This window comes from Helianthus annuus, chromosome 11, assembly GCF_002127325.2.
Source record: "Helianthus annuus cultivar XRQ/B chromosome 11, HanXRQr2.0-SUNRISE, whole genome shotgun sequence".
NCBI lineage: Eukaryota > Viridiplantae > Streptophyta > Magnoliopsida > Asterales > Asteraceae > Helianthus > Helianthus annuus.
This window is the reverse complement of record NC_035443.2, coordinates 166,629,804-166,646,761: the sequence shown is the minus strand read 5'-3', so window position 1 is coordinate 166,646,761 and position 16,958 is coordinate 166,629,804. Positions and strand designations below refer to the sequence as shown.

The 16,958-nt window shown below is 44.1% G+C and overlaps 1 protein-coding gene and 1 non-coding gene across 2 annotated transcripts; one reads left to right on the top strand and one right to left on the bottom strand.

The window, feature by feature from the left end:
* Nucleotides 1-372: 372 nt before the first annotated feature.
* LOC110890991 lies at nt 373-3,087 on the bottom strand. The gene is made up of 2 exons (XM_022138649.2): nt 2,869-3,087; nt 373-2,535 (listed from the first exon to the last, which is right to left on the bottom strand). Exon 2 carries the CDS (start codon nt 2,531-2,533, stop codon nt 818-820), a length of 1,716 nt encoding a protein of 571 aa, XP_021994341.1. The 5' UTR covers nt 2,534-2,535; nt 2,869-3,087; the 3' UTR covers nt 373-817.
* A 5,609-nt stretch (nt 3,088-8,696) lies between these two features.
* On the top strand, nt 8,697-8,802 carry LOC118484485. The gene has a single exon (XR_004873596.1). It is a non-coding gene; the product is annotated as a small nucleolar RNA R71 (small nucleolar RNA).
* Nucleotides 8,803-16,958: the final 8,156 nt, after the last annotated feature.

Genomic DNA, 16,958 nt, shown 5'->3' with positions numbered 1-16,958 from the left:
TTTTTTTTTTTTTTTTTTTTTTTTCAAGCATAATACATTAACCATAACTATTTCAAACTCATAAACTACTAATTATATCACTAATGCTATAAGACCGGGTCAAATTTGGGTACATTTTCAAGTAAGTAGCTAGGGGAAACAAATGATAGGCTTTAGGCACAAAATTGGGCAACTAAATGACCAAACCCCCACCCCTCTCACTACCATGCTCATATATATAATTTATGAGGTCTAACCCCCCAAATCCCACACTCACTCACACAACCGACAAGGCTACCTAATGCCCTTATCCTTTCTACATTCATGTCTAACAAGGATTCAAATTGCATTCAAGCACAAGTTCTAACGCACCCCCACCCGTAGCCACTCTCATTAAAGATTATTTATATACATGTGTGGCTACAACTCTCACCAAGAATGAAAAGGGTAATAAGGGTTGCCGGTGCATTGACTTGGGGATAAATTAGGGCGACAAGATTTCATATTGTTTTGCTCGGCTTAAAATTTTTCAAAAATCTTCGAAAAATTCCCCCCATCCCCACACTTGGGATACATTGTCCCCAATGTATGGCTTTGGGAGGATTTGATCACATCCTCAATCAACATCCGCAAAAAGCTTTTATCTCAAACCCCAAATTTCTTTTTGTATTTTTTTCTTTTTATATTTTTTTTATGTTTTTTCATTTTTGAACACAACACCACCAACCAACCAAACCCAACAATCAATCATATGATCAATCACCACCCATCCTCCCACCATAATCAACATAAACCAACAAATATATACAAACTATACAAGAGAGAGAATACCACCTGATCAATAATAACGCGGTCCTGGGGGCCCAAAAATGGACGACATCATATCGCTCCATTCTCCAAACCCGAACGAGCCGCTACTGCTTCCCTCTTGTTGTTGTGGTCCCTCTTGCCGTCTTGGATCAAGCCACTGAGAATGGTGGAGTTGTGGAGTCGGATACGAAACGCTGCCATCATATGGTGGCAATGAGGCATAATCCACATGTTGTGGATCCTCAACCACCGGCCTCCCAGCATGCCAGTCCGCATGCATCCGCCTCATCTGATCATCGTGATATCGGTTATTCATTTCCACCTCCTGCGAATATGCGTGAGTCCGGTGCCATGATTCATTGCGGTCGAGGCTATGTTTAAGTGCCCGCTCAATACTAGCGCTATTCCGCGTGCCTTGATCAAATAACGACCTCTCCGGACCCGACCAAGTATCAAAGATGGCCGCCGGCGGGCGTTGGCTCTCGATCACCTCCTGCATTGAACCACTATAAGCCCACCCCGGCTCATATGGTTGCTGCGCATAGTCGTAAAATGTGCCACCATGACCACCATGAAAAGCCCCAAAACCAACATTTGCACCACCCGTTGGCTCGTCTGCGTAATCGTCATCCCCACTCGGAACTAACTCTTCATCACTCTCAGGTTCATCCGGTTCTCCCGGTAACAATTCCCTTGCCCCTAATTTCAACGCCCTCCACCGTTGACCCTCTGATTTCAGCTTGTGATAACGTTCAGACGAAGTGTATGTCCAAACGTTTCCCAACCTATCCAAAGTAAAAGGCAAGTGCCTTTTCGTTAAACCGCGGTCTTCAGATGTGAGTGCCTTCTGCTGTTTCATTAAGCCCGTTATGATGCGGCAGTACGGGACAATGTCTCTCCCGTATTTGTTCCGACATATCCACAAATGGTGCATGATCAGGTAGCGGATTGGAAACCGTGGGGACCCGTGCATCAATGAGTACAGAACAGGTATCTCTGGAAACCTCACCTGTTCTTTATCCCCTCTCCTTGGGATGACATTAAGTAAACAGATCGTATGCAAGAGCTTGGCTTCTATCTTCAGATTTTTTCGGTATAACACGCCACCATACCTACCGGGCAAAAACAAATCAGCCAACATACTGTTCCATGTCACGTGCTTCTCGGGTTTGAGCAACAAGTCATCAAGCGTGGGAATCATGTATTCCCTAGCTGGAAGACTATCATATTTTCCCAACTTCTTCAAAGTATCAAATGACATTTCAACTGGTACCCCATGTACCGTCCCAATCAACTTCATTTGTGATGGCCTATAGAAGTTTTCACACTTAAGTGTTGCCATCCACTCCTGAATTTCAGTCAAAAACAAATTGCTCTTATCCTTATCCCAACACTTGAGTGCTCCTTCCCAACCCAAAGCACGGAACTTGTCATACACCCCGAACTGGCCCAACTGAGGCTCATCAACATCTCTTTCACAGATGAATGCGGCCGCTTTATTCTTTAACTTGTTCATGCAATCGTTATACAAAGTTGGCTGCCAAATTTCGGGTTGGTCATCCAATGACCCCGAATTCCACACCGGTTTATCTCTTGGGTCTAACTGCATCTCTTCTTCTTCCTCGCTTTCGCTTTCACTAACCCTACCAAGATATTGCCTCTTCTTCGATGGCTGCTCCTTCTCCTTGCCTTTGCCTCTTGACGAGGATGAACTTGAACCCGGCTTTTCCTTTGTCCTTGCCATTCCTACACACATGAAGAAACAACAAAATAACACAAAATTAACATTCTCTTCACAAATCATCCCCACACTTGCTTGTTGCCATGGTTGTAGATGTTAGTGAACCCAAAATGTATCAAGGATTTTTCAAAAAAATTGGGCATGATGTCTCTACAATGTAGAACATCCCAAAAGTTCACTACTTTAACCAAAATTCCTACATCTACAACCATCAATCATGTTCAATAACAATTTCATACTCATATCCTAGCAACAAGCAAGTGGGCAAGAACATATAACCTAAATCACCTTGTTTTTCACAATGCATCTTCATAATATAGTAGAATAAATGTTCATACCTTGTTTCAAGACGAGAGGATGCTTGTGAAACTAAAAATCCCAAAACCCCCAAATTATCTCAACCTAGGGTTTCAAACTTCGACCACAAAACCGCGTTTTCTCTGGAATTTCTCCTCACAATCACGAAGCTTGGGAAAAAAATTAGTCGATTTAGACCAAAACCCCACTTGATTTGAGCGAGTATTGAAGATTTTATGAAGAGTAGAAGGTGGAAGAAGAAGAAGGAGTTTGTGGGTTCTTTGGAGAAGAAGAAGTGGAAAGGTAAAAAGTGAATGAGTGGTTAGGGTAATAGGCACGTGACAGGCTTTTTGTTTTCGTTTTTATTGTTTTTTTTTTTTTTTTTTATATACACACGGAACCCTGCCGACGGAAACGAATCGATTGCGTACCGTAATTTACGGTCTCACCGTAAATTACGGTGAGACCTGGATGTCAAAAATGTGCCGTAATTCAGGCTGTTTCCACCGTAAACCTCACCCAATTTTTTCACCACCGTAAATTACGGTATTACCGTAATTTACGGTAAACACTGGGCTCAATTTCTACCGTAAAACAGGAGGTTTTCACCATAAAATTCCAACAATTTTCAACCACCACCGTAAATTACGGCTCCACCGTAATTTACGGTGGACACTGGGCATCCATTCTTTTTATAAAACTTGAAATTTATGTGACCAAATTTTTTGATTTTTCAAATTTTTCGATTTTTTTATGTTTTTTTTTAATTATTTCAAAAACTTGGGAAAATCACCCTACCCCCTCAAAAATCCCGTGTTGTCCTCAACACGATGTAAGAGCAATTCGCGACCCGAACTTCCCCACACTTGTTTCGAACACAGACTTGGAGGGACTATGGCAATTATGCAACTATACAAACAAAACAAAACAAAACTACTATGTACATTATCACCAAACCTGGGCCTCTTACGATTGTTCCTCCTCAACCGGGCGTAGGATGTAGCCCGCTTTGTCAAGCTCCAAGTTGTTGATGTCATTGCCATCCAAATACGGCTTTAACCGGTGACCGTTCACCGTTTGTTGTTTCAATGTTCGCTCGTCTTGAATGTCAACATCTCCGAACCTTCCCACTCGTCGGACAACATAAGGGCCCATCCACTTGCTCTTGAGTTTCCCCGCGAACATTTTCAACCTTGAATTGTATAACCACACTTTTTGACCCACTTCAAAGTTCTTCTTCTTTATCTTCGCATCATGAACCTTTTTCAGTTTGTCTTTGTATGCGGATGCACACTCATACGCTTGGTCCCTTATCTCTTCAATTTCATTCAGTTGAAGCTTCCTCGCCCGACCCGCTTCATCATAGTCCGCATTCACTGTTTTAATTGCCCAATATGCCCTATGTGCCAATTCCATAGGCAAATGACATCCTTTCCCGTAAACCATTCGATACGGAGTGGTATCAAGTGGGGTTTTGAAAGCCGTGCGATATGCCCACAATGCATCATCAAGCTTGCTTGACCAATCTTTCCTATCCGTTCTAACCGTTTTCATTAGAATTTCTTTGATTTGCCGGTTAGATACCTCCACTTGACCACTCGTTTGTGGGTGGTACGGTGTAGCCACACGATGATTCACACTATATCTCTTCAACAACTTTCCAAAATTGAAATTTTTGAAATGTGAACCACCATCACTTATTATCACCCGAGGTACACCGAAACGAGAAAAAATGTTGGATTGCACAAACTTACATACAACGGAATGATCGTTGGTCCTTGTGGCAATAGCTTCAATCCATTTCGACACATAATCAACCGCAACCAATATGTATAAAAACCCATTTGAGTTTGGGAAAGGACCCATGAAGTCTATTCCCCAAACATCAAATACCTCCACTACCAAAATTGGTTGCAACGGCATTTCATCACGTTTCGAAATGCTTCCCATTCTTTGACAATTGATGCAATTTCGGGCATACTCACGAGCATCCTTGAAAATCGTGGGCCAATAAAACCCACTCGATAACACCCGATAGCCTGTCTTATTCCCACTAAAATGGCCCCCACATGCGGATGAATGAGCATGGGTCAATATCTCTAAAACTTCAGTTTCGGGAACACATCTTCTTATCACTTGATCAGCCCCGATTTTGAACAAGTCGGGTTCGTCCCATATATATTGCTTCACTTGACTAGAAAACTGTTGTCGTCTCTTCTTAGTCCAATGATTTGGAATCGCACCCTTGGCCAAATAGTTAACATAATGAGCATACCAAGGGGCCACATAAGTAGAAACGGCCAACAATTGTTCATCGGGGAACCGTTCATTGATTTCACTTGCATCATCTACACCTTCCAACGGGATTCGGGATAAATGATCCGCGACAACATTCTCACATCCCTTCTTGTCTCGGATCTCTAGATCAAATTCTTGCAACAATAAAACCCACCGAATCAAACGCGGCTTCGCATCCTTTTTCTCCATTAAATACCGAACCGCACTATGATCGGAATAAACTACTACCTTGCTTCCCCAAATATACGAGCGAAACTTATCCAAAGCGTACACCACCGCTAATAATTCCTTCTCGGTTGTGGTGTAGTTAAGTTGCGCTTCGGATAAAGTTTTGCTTGCATAGTAGATAACCACCGGCTTCTTGTCAACCCGTTGACCCAAAACTGCACCAATAGTGGTATCGCTGGCATCACACATTATCTCGAACGGCTTTGACCAATCAGGTGGTTGCAAGATAGGCGCCTTGACCAAATGTTCCTTCAAAACAGTAAACGCTTGCATACATTCATTAGTAAAGTCAAACGGGACATCTTTTAATAACAAATTGCATAAGGGTTTGGTGATAACACTAAAACCCTTAATGAAACGTCGATAAAAACCCGCGTGTCCCAAGAATGATCGTACACCCTTAACATTTTTAGGAGGTGGCAATGATGAAATTACCCGTATCTTTGCCTTATCCACCTCCATCCCCCTTTCCGAAATCACGTGTCCCAACACAATGCCCTCTTGCACCATGAAGTGACTTTTCTCCCAACTTAGCACCAAATTTTTCTCAACGCACCTTTTTAAAACCTTTTCCAATTCGTTGAGACAAGCATCAAAAGTGGTGCCAAAAATGGAAAAATCATCCATGAACACTTCAAGCGACTCTCCAACCATGTCCGAGAAAATACTCATCATACATCGTTGAAAAGTTGCCGGAGCATTACACAACCCAAACGGCATTCGCCTAAAGGCAAAAGTGCCGTATGGGCATGTGAAGGTGGTCTTGTGTTGGTCATCCGGGTGTATGGCAATTTGATTATAACCCGAGTACCCATCTAAGAAGCAATAATATTTTTGACCCGATAATTTTTCAATAATTTGGTCAATAAAAGGTAACGGGAAATGGTCCTTAGAAGTGGCGGCATTCAGTTTTCGGTAGTCAATACACACCCGCCATCCGGTAACCGGTCGGGTGGCAATTTGTTCACCACTTTCGTCCTTGACTACTTGAATGCCGGCCTTCTTAGGCACAACTTGGGTGGGACTCACCCAAGCACTATCCGAAATCGGATAGATGATTCCCGCATCCAACCATTTAATTACCTCCTTTTTTACTACCTCCCTTAGGTTCGGGTTCAACCGCCTTTGAGCTTCTCGTGTCGGTTTGGCATCTTCGGTTGTGATAATCTTGTGCATGACGATGGATGGACTAATTCCTTTAAGATCGGCAATCGTCCATCCAATAGCACCCTTGTTCGCTTTTAACACCTCCATCAAGGCTTGCTCTTGTGCCACTTCCAAATTAGAGGCAATAATGACCGGCAAAGTGTCATTATCCCCTAAAAATACATACTTCAAGTGGCCCGGCAAGTCCTTGAGCTCTAACTTTGGTGGTTCCTCCAACGATGGTTTTGTACCCGAATCGATTTCCACCGGTAGACCCTCGAATTGATGAGTCCATGGTGGTCTACCTTCTTTCATCGCCATCACATCTTGTGCCTCCTCTTCAACCCGTAGTGCATAAGCATGTACCTGTTCAGAAAAGTCACACAGGCAAATATCCAAACCATCCTCCTCATACTCATGCGGGTTGCATCCATCTACTATGTCTGCCATAAAACACTCATCAACACCATTAGCATTAGAATTGTTAGTGAAAACATTCAAACGCATTTTTCGATTTCCGAATGCCATATCAACCGTACCAAATCTACAGTCGATAATAGCATGTGCGGTGCTTAAAAATGGCCGACCCAAAATTATGTTCTGTTGTTGTTTAGGGTCCGCCGATGAGTAGTCCAAAACCAAAAAGTCCACCGGGTAGTAAAACTCATCAATTTTAACAATAACATTTTGAACCATACCCCGGGGCAACTTATGAGACAAATCGGCCAAAACAACCGTTGTCTCTACCCTTGCTAATGGACCAAAGTCATATTGGTCGTATAATCCCCCCAGTAAAATGCTAACTCCGGCTCCAAGATCTAGCAACGCCTTAGCCATTTGAAAGTTACCAACTTGTACATTAATCAATGGCGTGCCCGGATCTTGGAGCTTAGGAGGAAGCTCCCCATTCAACACCGCACTCACTTGCCCGGTCAAATCTACCCGCTTAGGCACTTTTTTCTTGTTTTGCCTCTTTTGTGTGCATAATTCTTTTAAGAATTTTGCATAAGCGGGAACTTGTTTTATTGCATCAAGAAGTGGGAGATTTATTTTAACTTGTTTAAACATATCCCACATTTCCTCTTTTTGAGGACCCCTTGACACAATAAAATTTTTCTTTCCCGGATCAAGTAAAGCCGATGGAAATGGAACTTCACTCGATTCACCCTCTATTTTTTCATTCTTTTCATTTTTACTTTTTTCACTTTCACCCAACCCCGGTTTTTTAATAGTTGTTTCTTTTGGTTTAACCGGTGCAAGTTCATCATCACTTTCCATTCCCGTGATGTCCTCAACCACCCCCTCGACCAATTCGGGTGACAAATTGGCCTTAAACTCTTTCCCACTTCTTAACACACTAACATGGTTAATATTAACATTACCTCGTGATGAACCATGTGAAGGGTTTACCTTTGTGTCGCTTGGAAGTTGACCCTTACCTTTCTTTAGTTCCGCCACATCGGTTGCTAATTGCCCCATTTGAGTCGTTAGTGACTGAATGCTTTTATCGCGAACCTCATCTTTTTGCATCCGCACTTCATCAAGTTGATTCCGCTTTTGCATTTCCAATTGCATGCTTTTAAGCATCTCCATCACCTCGTTTCCACCCGAAGATCCCCTTTGCTCTTGACCCGTTTGGTATTGTTTTTGATACCCTTGGTTATTTCCGCCCCGGTACCCACCTTGGTTATTATAAGATGGCCGTGAACCAAAATTACCTTGGCTACCTTGAAAATTTGGGTTCGCTTGATTTGACGGGTTCCCATATCTAAAGTTCGGGTGATTCCTCAACCCGGGGTGGTAGGTATTAGAATTCATGTTGTTGTAGTTCCTACCACCTCCTTCTTGGCCTTGACCTTGGATCGCATGAACTTCCTCATATTGCCCTTCCAACATCCCTTGGCAATTTTCAGCCGCGTGACCTATTTCATTACACAAAGCACACACATCATAAATTTGGTTAGTACTTTGAACATTACCTTCATCTATGGCATGCACTTGTGGTCGGTTAGTTGTCGGTCGGGCTCTCCTCGAAGCTTGGGCTTTCCTTTTTGATGTAGTTGCCATATTCTCCAAAAACTCCCAATCTTCATTCTCATAATTCGTTCCAAATGTCCCTCCGGTGATAGACATTAAATCCCGTGCATCTTCGGCACTTAACCCCTCATGAAAAGCGTTCATTAACTCCCATAACTCAATCCCATGATGAGGGCAGTTTTTAATCATCATGTTAAAACGCTCGAACGCCTCATGGAACATCTCACCATGTTGTTGTTGAAAGCTTCTCAACCCCTTCCGCGCATCATTAGTCTTTTGGGCGGTGTAGAATTCATCCAAAAAGGTTTGTTGCATCTCCCCCCATGTATAAATTGATGCTGAAGGTAATGTATAGAACCATTTCTTAGCTTTCTCTTCCAACGAAAACTGAAATAAGACTAACTTAACTTCATCGGCCGAAAAACCTTGACTCCCAAAAGTGTTGCAAATTGAGTCATAGGCCTCTAGATGAAAGTACGGCTCCTCCGTTGCTAACCCTTTATACTTCGGTAAACTTTGCAACGAGTTCGTTCTTACTTCAAAAGTTCTCCCTTGGTTGTTGTGAGGGATAACCACCGGTGAGGGGTTTTGAGTAATGATTGGCCTGAAATGTGCCTCTATTCCCCTTGCTTGTTCTCTAAGATGTCTTCGTGGCACACCATACCTACCTCTCGGAATAATCGGCCCATTCGGTCTTTGTACTTGCCCTTGTGGTGCGATCGGTTGTTGAAACTGTTGTGGTCGCATCGGTGGGCGCTGAGGCGGTCTTTGAAATGGTTGTTGGTGTACATGTTGTGGCCGGACCTGTTGCAATGGAATCGGTTGTGGCATTGGTGGCCCTTGTGGTCTTGGCCGAATATGTTGTGGTATAAGTTGTTGATGTTGCATTCCACCAACACTCGCCATCCCTTGAGATTGACTCTGAACATACCCAAAATCCCCTTGATCACCATAATCTCCATAACCATACCCATCATCTTCATACCCCTCAAAGTCTTCAAATCCTTCATCATACCCATCTCCTTGAATTCCCGATGATTGCCCAAATGGAATAGTCGAGTATTGAAAACCCGATTGATTTGGTGGTCGATACGGTGTAGCATGGACAATAGACGAAATTGGTGCCATAGTATGGCCCGAATATGATGGACCCGCACCCGGGAAAAAATGGGATAATGGTGGTATAGTAGTGGAAGGGTTAAAGGTGACGGTTGGTTCTTCTTGGGTAGTAATGGGTTGTGTGGTGTTGGTTGGTGTAACCTGTTGAGGTATGGTGGGTTCGGTAGTATTTGGTGGAATGGTAGTGTTAGGTGAAGGTTGAGTGGATGTTGGTATGAATGATGAGGTAAATTCACCCGTAGTGGGTGGTGGTGGTGGTGGATCCATGTATCGAATTGGTGTAATTGGTGTTGTTGGTGAACTATTGATTGTATTTTCCCTTAGCAAAATTCTGTTTGCTCGCAAAGTTCGCTCAATTTCCGGATCAAACGCCAATGGTGATAGCTTGTGAGAGCTCCTAGTACGCATGCACCTCAAGTACCTGCACACTAAACACAACCAGCGTAAACCCGAAAATAACAAACAAAACTATGAAATTAACACACGTTGCGCACTACTCCCCGGCAGCGGCGCCAAAATTTGACGTGATGTCGTGGGTCACGCAAATTTAATCCCTAAACAACTGCAGTTAGTGGTAGTAGGGTATTGAACTCAGGGAGTATGTGGAAAATGTGTTGATTGTGTAGCTTTGTATTTATACTAAAATTAAACTAAATTGCAGAAAATTAAAATTCAAGATTGTGGATTGTTGTTTTATAAAACTAAATTAAGGACTAATTCAAATCAAAGTAGGTTGTAAACAATTAGGAGAGAACAATGATCACCCTAGGTTTCAGTTTCTTTAAACAATTGTGTGCAATTTCACTAGAAAGAGTTACATAGACATAACTCGTGTATGTGTGATTGAAGTGATAAAAGGGAACAAAGTACTCGGATTAGATAATGCGAGGTTGTTTCCCGATGACCTATTAACCAATAACCAACCCTAACCCTTCCCGTGATATCTCGGTTGCCAACGGCACCAAGAACGTACGATCAAGACTAGAAATTGTGATATAGATTAACGCACTACAAACAATCAAACACACACCATGACATTCAAGCAACGCAAAATATCATTCTAGAAATGCAGAAATTAACACACAAAAGTCTTAGAAACATTCACCTAGGATGATCACCGAAGAGTTTAGCCGGACATGGCTCGGTGAATCATCATCAACATTAATCTAGTGTTCATACGAATTAAAAACACAAACCGAATGTTTAGAATCGTTCACAAACCAAGCAAGTACTCCAAATTCGCTCCCAAAGTCTCCAAGAACCGTCAATGATGAGATAATCCCAAAAGACACACAAAAAACGAATATATTATGGCAGTTACACTTTTCACGTTCAGGCACCACCGTAAATTACGGCTCCACCGTAATTTACGGTGGTCATCAAAGTGTTACGGTGAGTCAAGCCTGTTTTACGGTGCAGCAGAAATGAGAAAATGGGTCACCGTAAATTACGGTGGTACCGTAATTTACGGTACCAAGCTGCCTTCACTTCTTTGTTTTGTCTTGTGTTCTTCTCTCGACCCGTTTTCCACCAAAGCATCCATAAGCTGCCTTTTATCCATCTCTTATCTCCTAATTCGCACCTGAAACATAAGCATCGTAGTTATCTAATTCAAGATAATTACGCGGTTAAATGGAGGATTATTTCATATCTTAACATGCTTAAGGGTTGTCCCAAGGACCACCCGTCACCCGTTTACCAAAGCAAACCACACCCTTCCAGGGTGAGACTTTAAGTAGAACCCGGTCACCGACCTGGAATTCTAGTGGTTTCCTACGCTTATCAGTGTAACTCTTCTGACGGTCACGAGCTGCCGCCATGCGTTGTCTGATCTGGGCAATCTTTTCCGTTGTATCTACCACCATCTCTGGGCCCGTGATTTGACTATCACCGATTTCCGCCCAGCAGAGAGGTGACCGGCATTTACGACCGTACAATGCCTCAAAAGGTGCTGCCTGAATACTAGTGTGGTAGCTGTTGTTGTAGGAGAATTCCACTAGCGGTAGATGCTTCTCCCAATTCTTGCCAAAATCGATCACACACGCTCTAAGCATGTCTTCTAGGGTTTGGATGGTGCGTTCGGACTGTCCATCCGTTTGCGGGTGATAAGCGGTGCTCATGTCCAAACGTGAGCCAAAGGATTTGTGCATAGCTTGCCACAATTCCGAAGTAAAACGAGCGTCTCGGTCGGAAATAATTGAGGTTGGCACCCCGTGCCTCGAAACTACTTCCTTTAAGTAAATCTCCGCCAAGGTAGAAAACTTGTCTGTTTCCTTAATAGCCAGAAAGTGCGCGGACTTGGTCAATCGATCTACTATTACCCAAATAGTGTCATTTCCGCGTTGAGACCTAGGTAGCCCTGTAACAAAGTCCATGGAAATTTGCTCCCATTTCCATTTCGGGATTTCTGGTTGTTGGAGTAGGCCTGCTGGCTTCTGGTACTCTGTCTTGACTCTTGCGCAAGTCAAACATTTGCTGACATATGTTGCTATGTGGGCCTTCATGCCAGGCCACCAGTATGTTGTCCTCAAGTCATGGTACATCTTATCCGAGCCAGGATGTACTGAGTAACGGGACTTGTGGGCTTCGTCCATCACGAGTTCACGTAAATCTCCATAGAGTGGGACCCAGATGCGCCCTGTTACATAGTAAGCGCCATCTTCCCTCTGTTCTAATCACTGTCTCGATCCTCGCAGAGACTCAGCCCTGATGTTTTCCGGTTTCAATGCTTCGACTTGAGCATTTCGGATCTGGGTAGGGAGGTTAGACTGGATGGTAAGTTGCAATGCTCGCACGCGCTTTGGTGTCGTGTCCTTTCGGCTAAGGGCGTCTGCCACGACATTGGCTTTGCCCGGATGGTACTTGATGGCGCATTCGTAGTCATTCAAGAGTTCGACCCATCGACGTTGTCGCATGTTTAACTCCTTTTGCCTAAAGATATGCTCGAGACTCCTGTGATCGGTGTAGATAGTGCACTTGGTACCGTACAGGTAATGTCTCCATATCTTAAGAGCAAAGATCACTGCTCCCAGTTCCAAATCATGCGTAGTGTAGTTTCTTTCATGCGTCTTGAGTTGTCGAGAAGTGTAGGCAATAACTTTCTCGCGTTGCATCAATACGCAACCGAGCCCATGAATGGACGCATCGCAGTAAACCACAAAGTCGTCAGTGCCTTCCGGCAACGAGAGAATAGCAGCGCTACAGAGGTTATCCTTTAGCCTTTGAAAGGCCGACTCCTGAGCTTCATTCCACTTGTAAACAATGCCTTTCTAAGTAAGAGTCATGAGGGGTTGAGCAATCTTTGAGAATCCTTTGATGAATCTACGATAGTATCCTGCCAATCCCAAGAATTGGCGAACTTCGGTTGGGGTCTTGGGCGTAGGCCAATTCTTTATCGAGTCGATCTTAGCGGGGTCGACGTGAATCCCGTCCTTATTGACCACATGCCCAAGGAAATGGACCTCTTGAAGCCAAAAGTCACACTTCGAGAATTTGGCGTACAATTGCTCATTGCGTAAGAGTTCGAGGATAAGGCGTAGGTGTCGTTCATGCTCTTCTTGACTTTTCGAGTAGATCAGGATGTCGTCGATAAACACAATCACGAATTTGTCGAGGTAAGGCTTGCACACTCGGTTCATGAGATCCATGAAAACCGCAGGTGCGTTAGTCATTCCAAAAGGCATAACGAGGAACTCGTAATGACCATAACGAGTCCTGAACGCAGTCTTAGAGATGTCTTCATTACGAACTCTCAGCTGATGATAGCCTGATCGCAGGTCAATCTTAGAATAGTAGCTCGATCCTTGCAACTGATCGAATAGGTCGTCGATGCGCGGGAGAGGGTAACGATTCTTGATGGTAACCTTGTTCAGCTCACGATAGTCGATGCACATTTGGAATGTGCCATCCTTCTTTTTAACAAAGAGTACTGGTGCTCCCCAGGGTGATGAACTAGGACGGATAAATCCTTTATCCAATAGTTCCTGTAGTTGCGTAGAGAGTTCCTTCAGTTCTGCAGGGGCTAGACGATAAGGCGCACGAGCTATGGGTGCTGCTCCGGGAGCTAGCTCGATTTGGAATTCGACCTGACGGTGGGGAGGGAGTCCAGGTAGTTCCTAAGGAAATACCTCGGGGTAGTCACGTACTACTGGAAAATCTTCAATCCTCTTTTCCTTTTCGAGGGTGTCGGTGACCAGTGCTAGAATAGCGGTGTGCCCTTTTTGTAAGCACTTCTGGGCTTTTAAAAGCGAGATAATGCCTGTGACTTCTCCACCTTTGTTGCCTTGAACGATGAGGGGTTGGCCAGAACGACGAGGAATACGAACTGCTTTCTCTTGACAGAGGATCTCAGCGCGATGTTTGGATAACCAATCCATACCGATGACGACGTCGAAGCTTCCAAGTTTGACAGGGAAAAGATCGATACTAAACGTTTGACCAGACAATTCTAATTTGCAGTCGTGGATCACGTGCGAGGCCTCAATGTTCCTACCGTTGGCTATCTCGACGACGTGCTTAGATCTTAATAATGCGGGCGGGTGCTTAAGTTTCTTACTAATGCGAAGGGATACATAACTGGCATCGGCACCGGAATCAAATAACACAGAAACATAACGATCATCAAGTAGGAACTTACCCGCCACGACGTTGGGGTCGTTCCTTGCTTCTCCAGCTCCAATCACAAAAGCTCTTCCCCTTGCACCATTCCCAGCATTGTTGTTTTGCTCATTGTTCCCAGCTCCCTGGTTGTTGTTGCGATTCTGATTCAGTTCAGGGCAATCCTTTCGCATGTGCCCTGTTGCCCCGCATTTAAAACATCCGCGGTTGTTTCCCTGCTGCTGTTGCTGTTGGGGTTGTTGCTGATTCTGCCTTGCTGGGAACTGACTTCTACAATCCTTGGCTTCGTGCCCCATCTTGTTGCATCGCTGACACTGACCTTTGTTACATGTCCCATGGTGGTGCCTGTTACACTTGTTGCACTTAGGGTAGCTTCCCCGGTAGCCACCCTGTTGCTGAGTGCCTTTGTTGTTCTCAGTTTTCCTTTGCTGGGCTGGGGCTTGAGTAGAGTTAGCATCCTTGCCCTGATTTCCATCCCACTTTCGTTTGCCATCACTAGAAGTTCCTTCCGCAGCACTGATCCTTTTGGGCAACCTGCCCTCCTCCACAGCCTGGTTGGTGAGTTTGTGGGCAAGACGAACCACAGGCTGTATGGTAGTGAGGTTGGCCGAGGTCACATGGCTCCTGATTTCTGGGGCTAAGCCTTTGATGTACAATTCGATCCTTCGATACATGGGTCGGGACATGTTTGGGCAAAGTGCAGCATAGTCGTTGGACAGCTTGGTGTAGGTCTCAATCTCTGACCCAACCATCTTGAGACCATAGTACTCGTCCTCGAGTTTGTGGATGTCATCCCTGTGACAATACTCTTCCTTGATCATATCCTTGAAATCTTCCCATGCAGTAGCATTAGCAGTCTCCAAACCAAGCATTTGAATTTGCGCCTTCCACCATGAAAGTGCGCTTCCCTCAAGGGTACCAGTAGCAAACTTCACCCAATTAGCAGGGGGACACTCACAGACAGCAAAGACAGCTTCGACCTTCTCGATCCAGTGCAGAAGACCTATGGCACCCTCAGTGCCATTGAATGGAAGAGGCTTGCAATCCATGAAGGTTTTGAAAGTACAGACACGTGGTTGCACCGGCGCATGCTGACCTGTTGTGAGAGTGATACGAATGGGTTTAGAGGTGACAAGACGATGCGATGGTAGGATCTACACATCCTAAAATAACGAGTTTTACCTCCAGGGTGAGCTGCGAAAGCTGCAGCCACCGTGTTGATCAGGTTAGTGAACTGAGCCTGAGTCATGTTGACGTTTCCTCGTCCGCGTCCACTCATTGTCTTCATAACCAGAAAACATAGTATGAGTGTGGTGTCGTAACATAGCGAGAATGAGATAGAAGAGGGGAGGCGTATCTATCTAATTAGGCAAACTAGTACGTATAGTAAAGCAGAAAGCATAAGACAAACAAGCAAGTAAATATGGGTCCGAGCTATGAGGTCAGATAAGTCGAGCCTTGCACTTGGAGTGTAGTGTCGTCACGAGTCACGGGTTATAGTCTGGTTTTTCTCAAAAAGATTTTTCCCCTTTTTAAAACCAAGTTCACTATAACCAATGGCTCTGATACCAATCTGTCACACCCCCAAATTCCACCTGCGGAGTAACATCCGCTTGAGGGCGTGACTGACCAGGATCCAGCCACCAATTATACTAAGCATTGGTTAATAGTAAAATGATTGCTATCCAAAGTAGTTAGCAACATCGTAGTTTAAGTTCGATAATTAGTTTAAACAAAAACAGCGGAAGCATAAACCAAAAAGATAGTTCAAAGTTCAAGATAATTAAAACCCAACACACGGGTTTTGACGAACACTACACATTCCCAAGCAGCAGCTCCTCAGTCACTGTTTACCTGCAAAGCATGCAGTAAGGTGTCAACAACAATGCTGAGGGAGTTCACTAGTTGTCCAGTTTTAATTACCAAAAACTTGTTTCACCAGTTAATTTACTCGTTTATACATGCCATGGGGAGCTACCCCAAAAGTTAGCGACTAAACTGTTTTTCCAATACCGAACACTAGGTAACCGTTTGCGTTTCCGCAGGATGCCCCGATGTCAATGTTCTATCATCATTGACGGATGCCTGAGTACATTAGTTCACGACCGATCCCATACCATGGCACGGTGTGAGGTTGGTAAAACCTAAATAGCGCTATCAACTAATAACCCGTTCACCTGGCCCCGGCGACTAATCGGTATTAAGTAGTAGGGACTTGAGTGATAGAGTTTCGTTTAGTGCCGTTGGTTGCAATCCGTATAAACAGTAATTAACTAAAGGTTCCCAATAACAAGGGAAGAAAAGTAAGTTGTATCCCTCATAAGGGAATAGTGTTGTTTGTAGTTCCGTTTCCTAAACTACCGGGAACGCATGCTTTAGGTTGTGAACTCACCTTGGGTTGCTCGGTAGATATTTTACTTGGTCAAACACGTTGGTCACCACGTCCTAGCATGGTTACCAAATATAGGTCAAGTTGGGGTACAAGTAATCACGTATAGCAAACACGTATAGACACACTTAGCATGCATACGTTCAAACAGTTGGGTTATTGGGCCTGCTCTAACATTTTCACAAACAGTAACAGATACACATGCAGTCCAGTCAACAGATAGTCCAACAAGCTTTTGGCCCAATAACACTTAGGCAGCCCAGTCGAGACAAGGGCGGTTTCTACTCGAGAATACAC

Bases quoted from the DNA above. Each gene is read 5' to 3' on its own strand.
- LOC110890991 (XM_022138649.2), bottom strand. From the start codon at position 2,533: ATGGCAAGGACAAAGGAAAAGCCGGGTTCAAGTTCATCCTCGTCAAGA.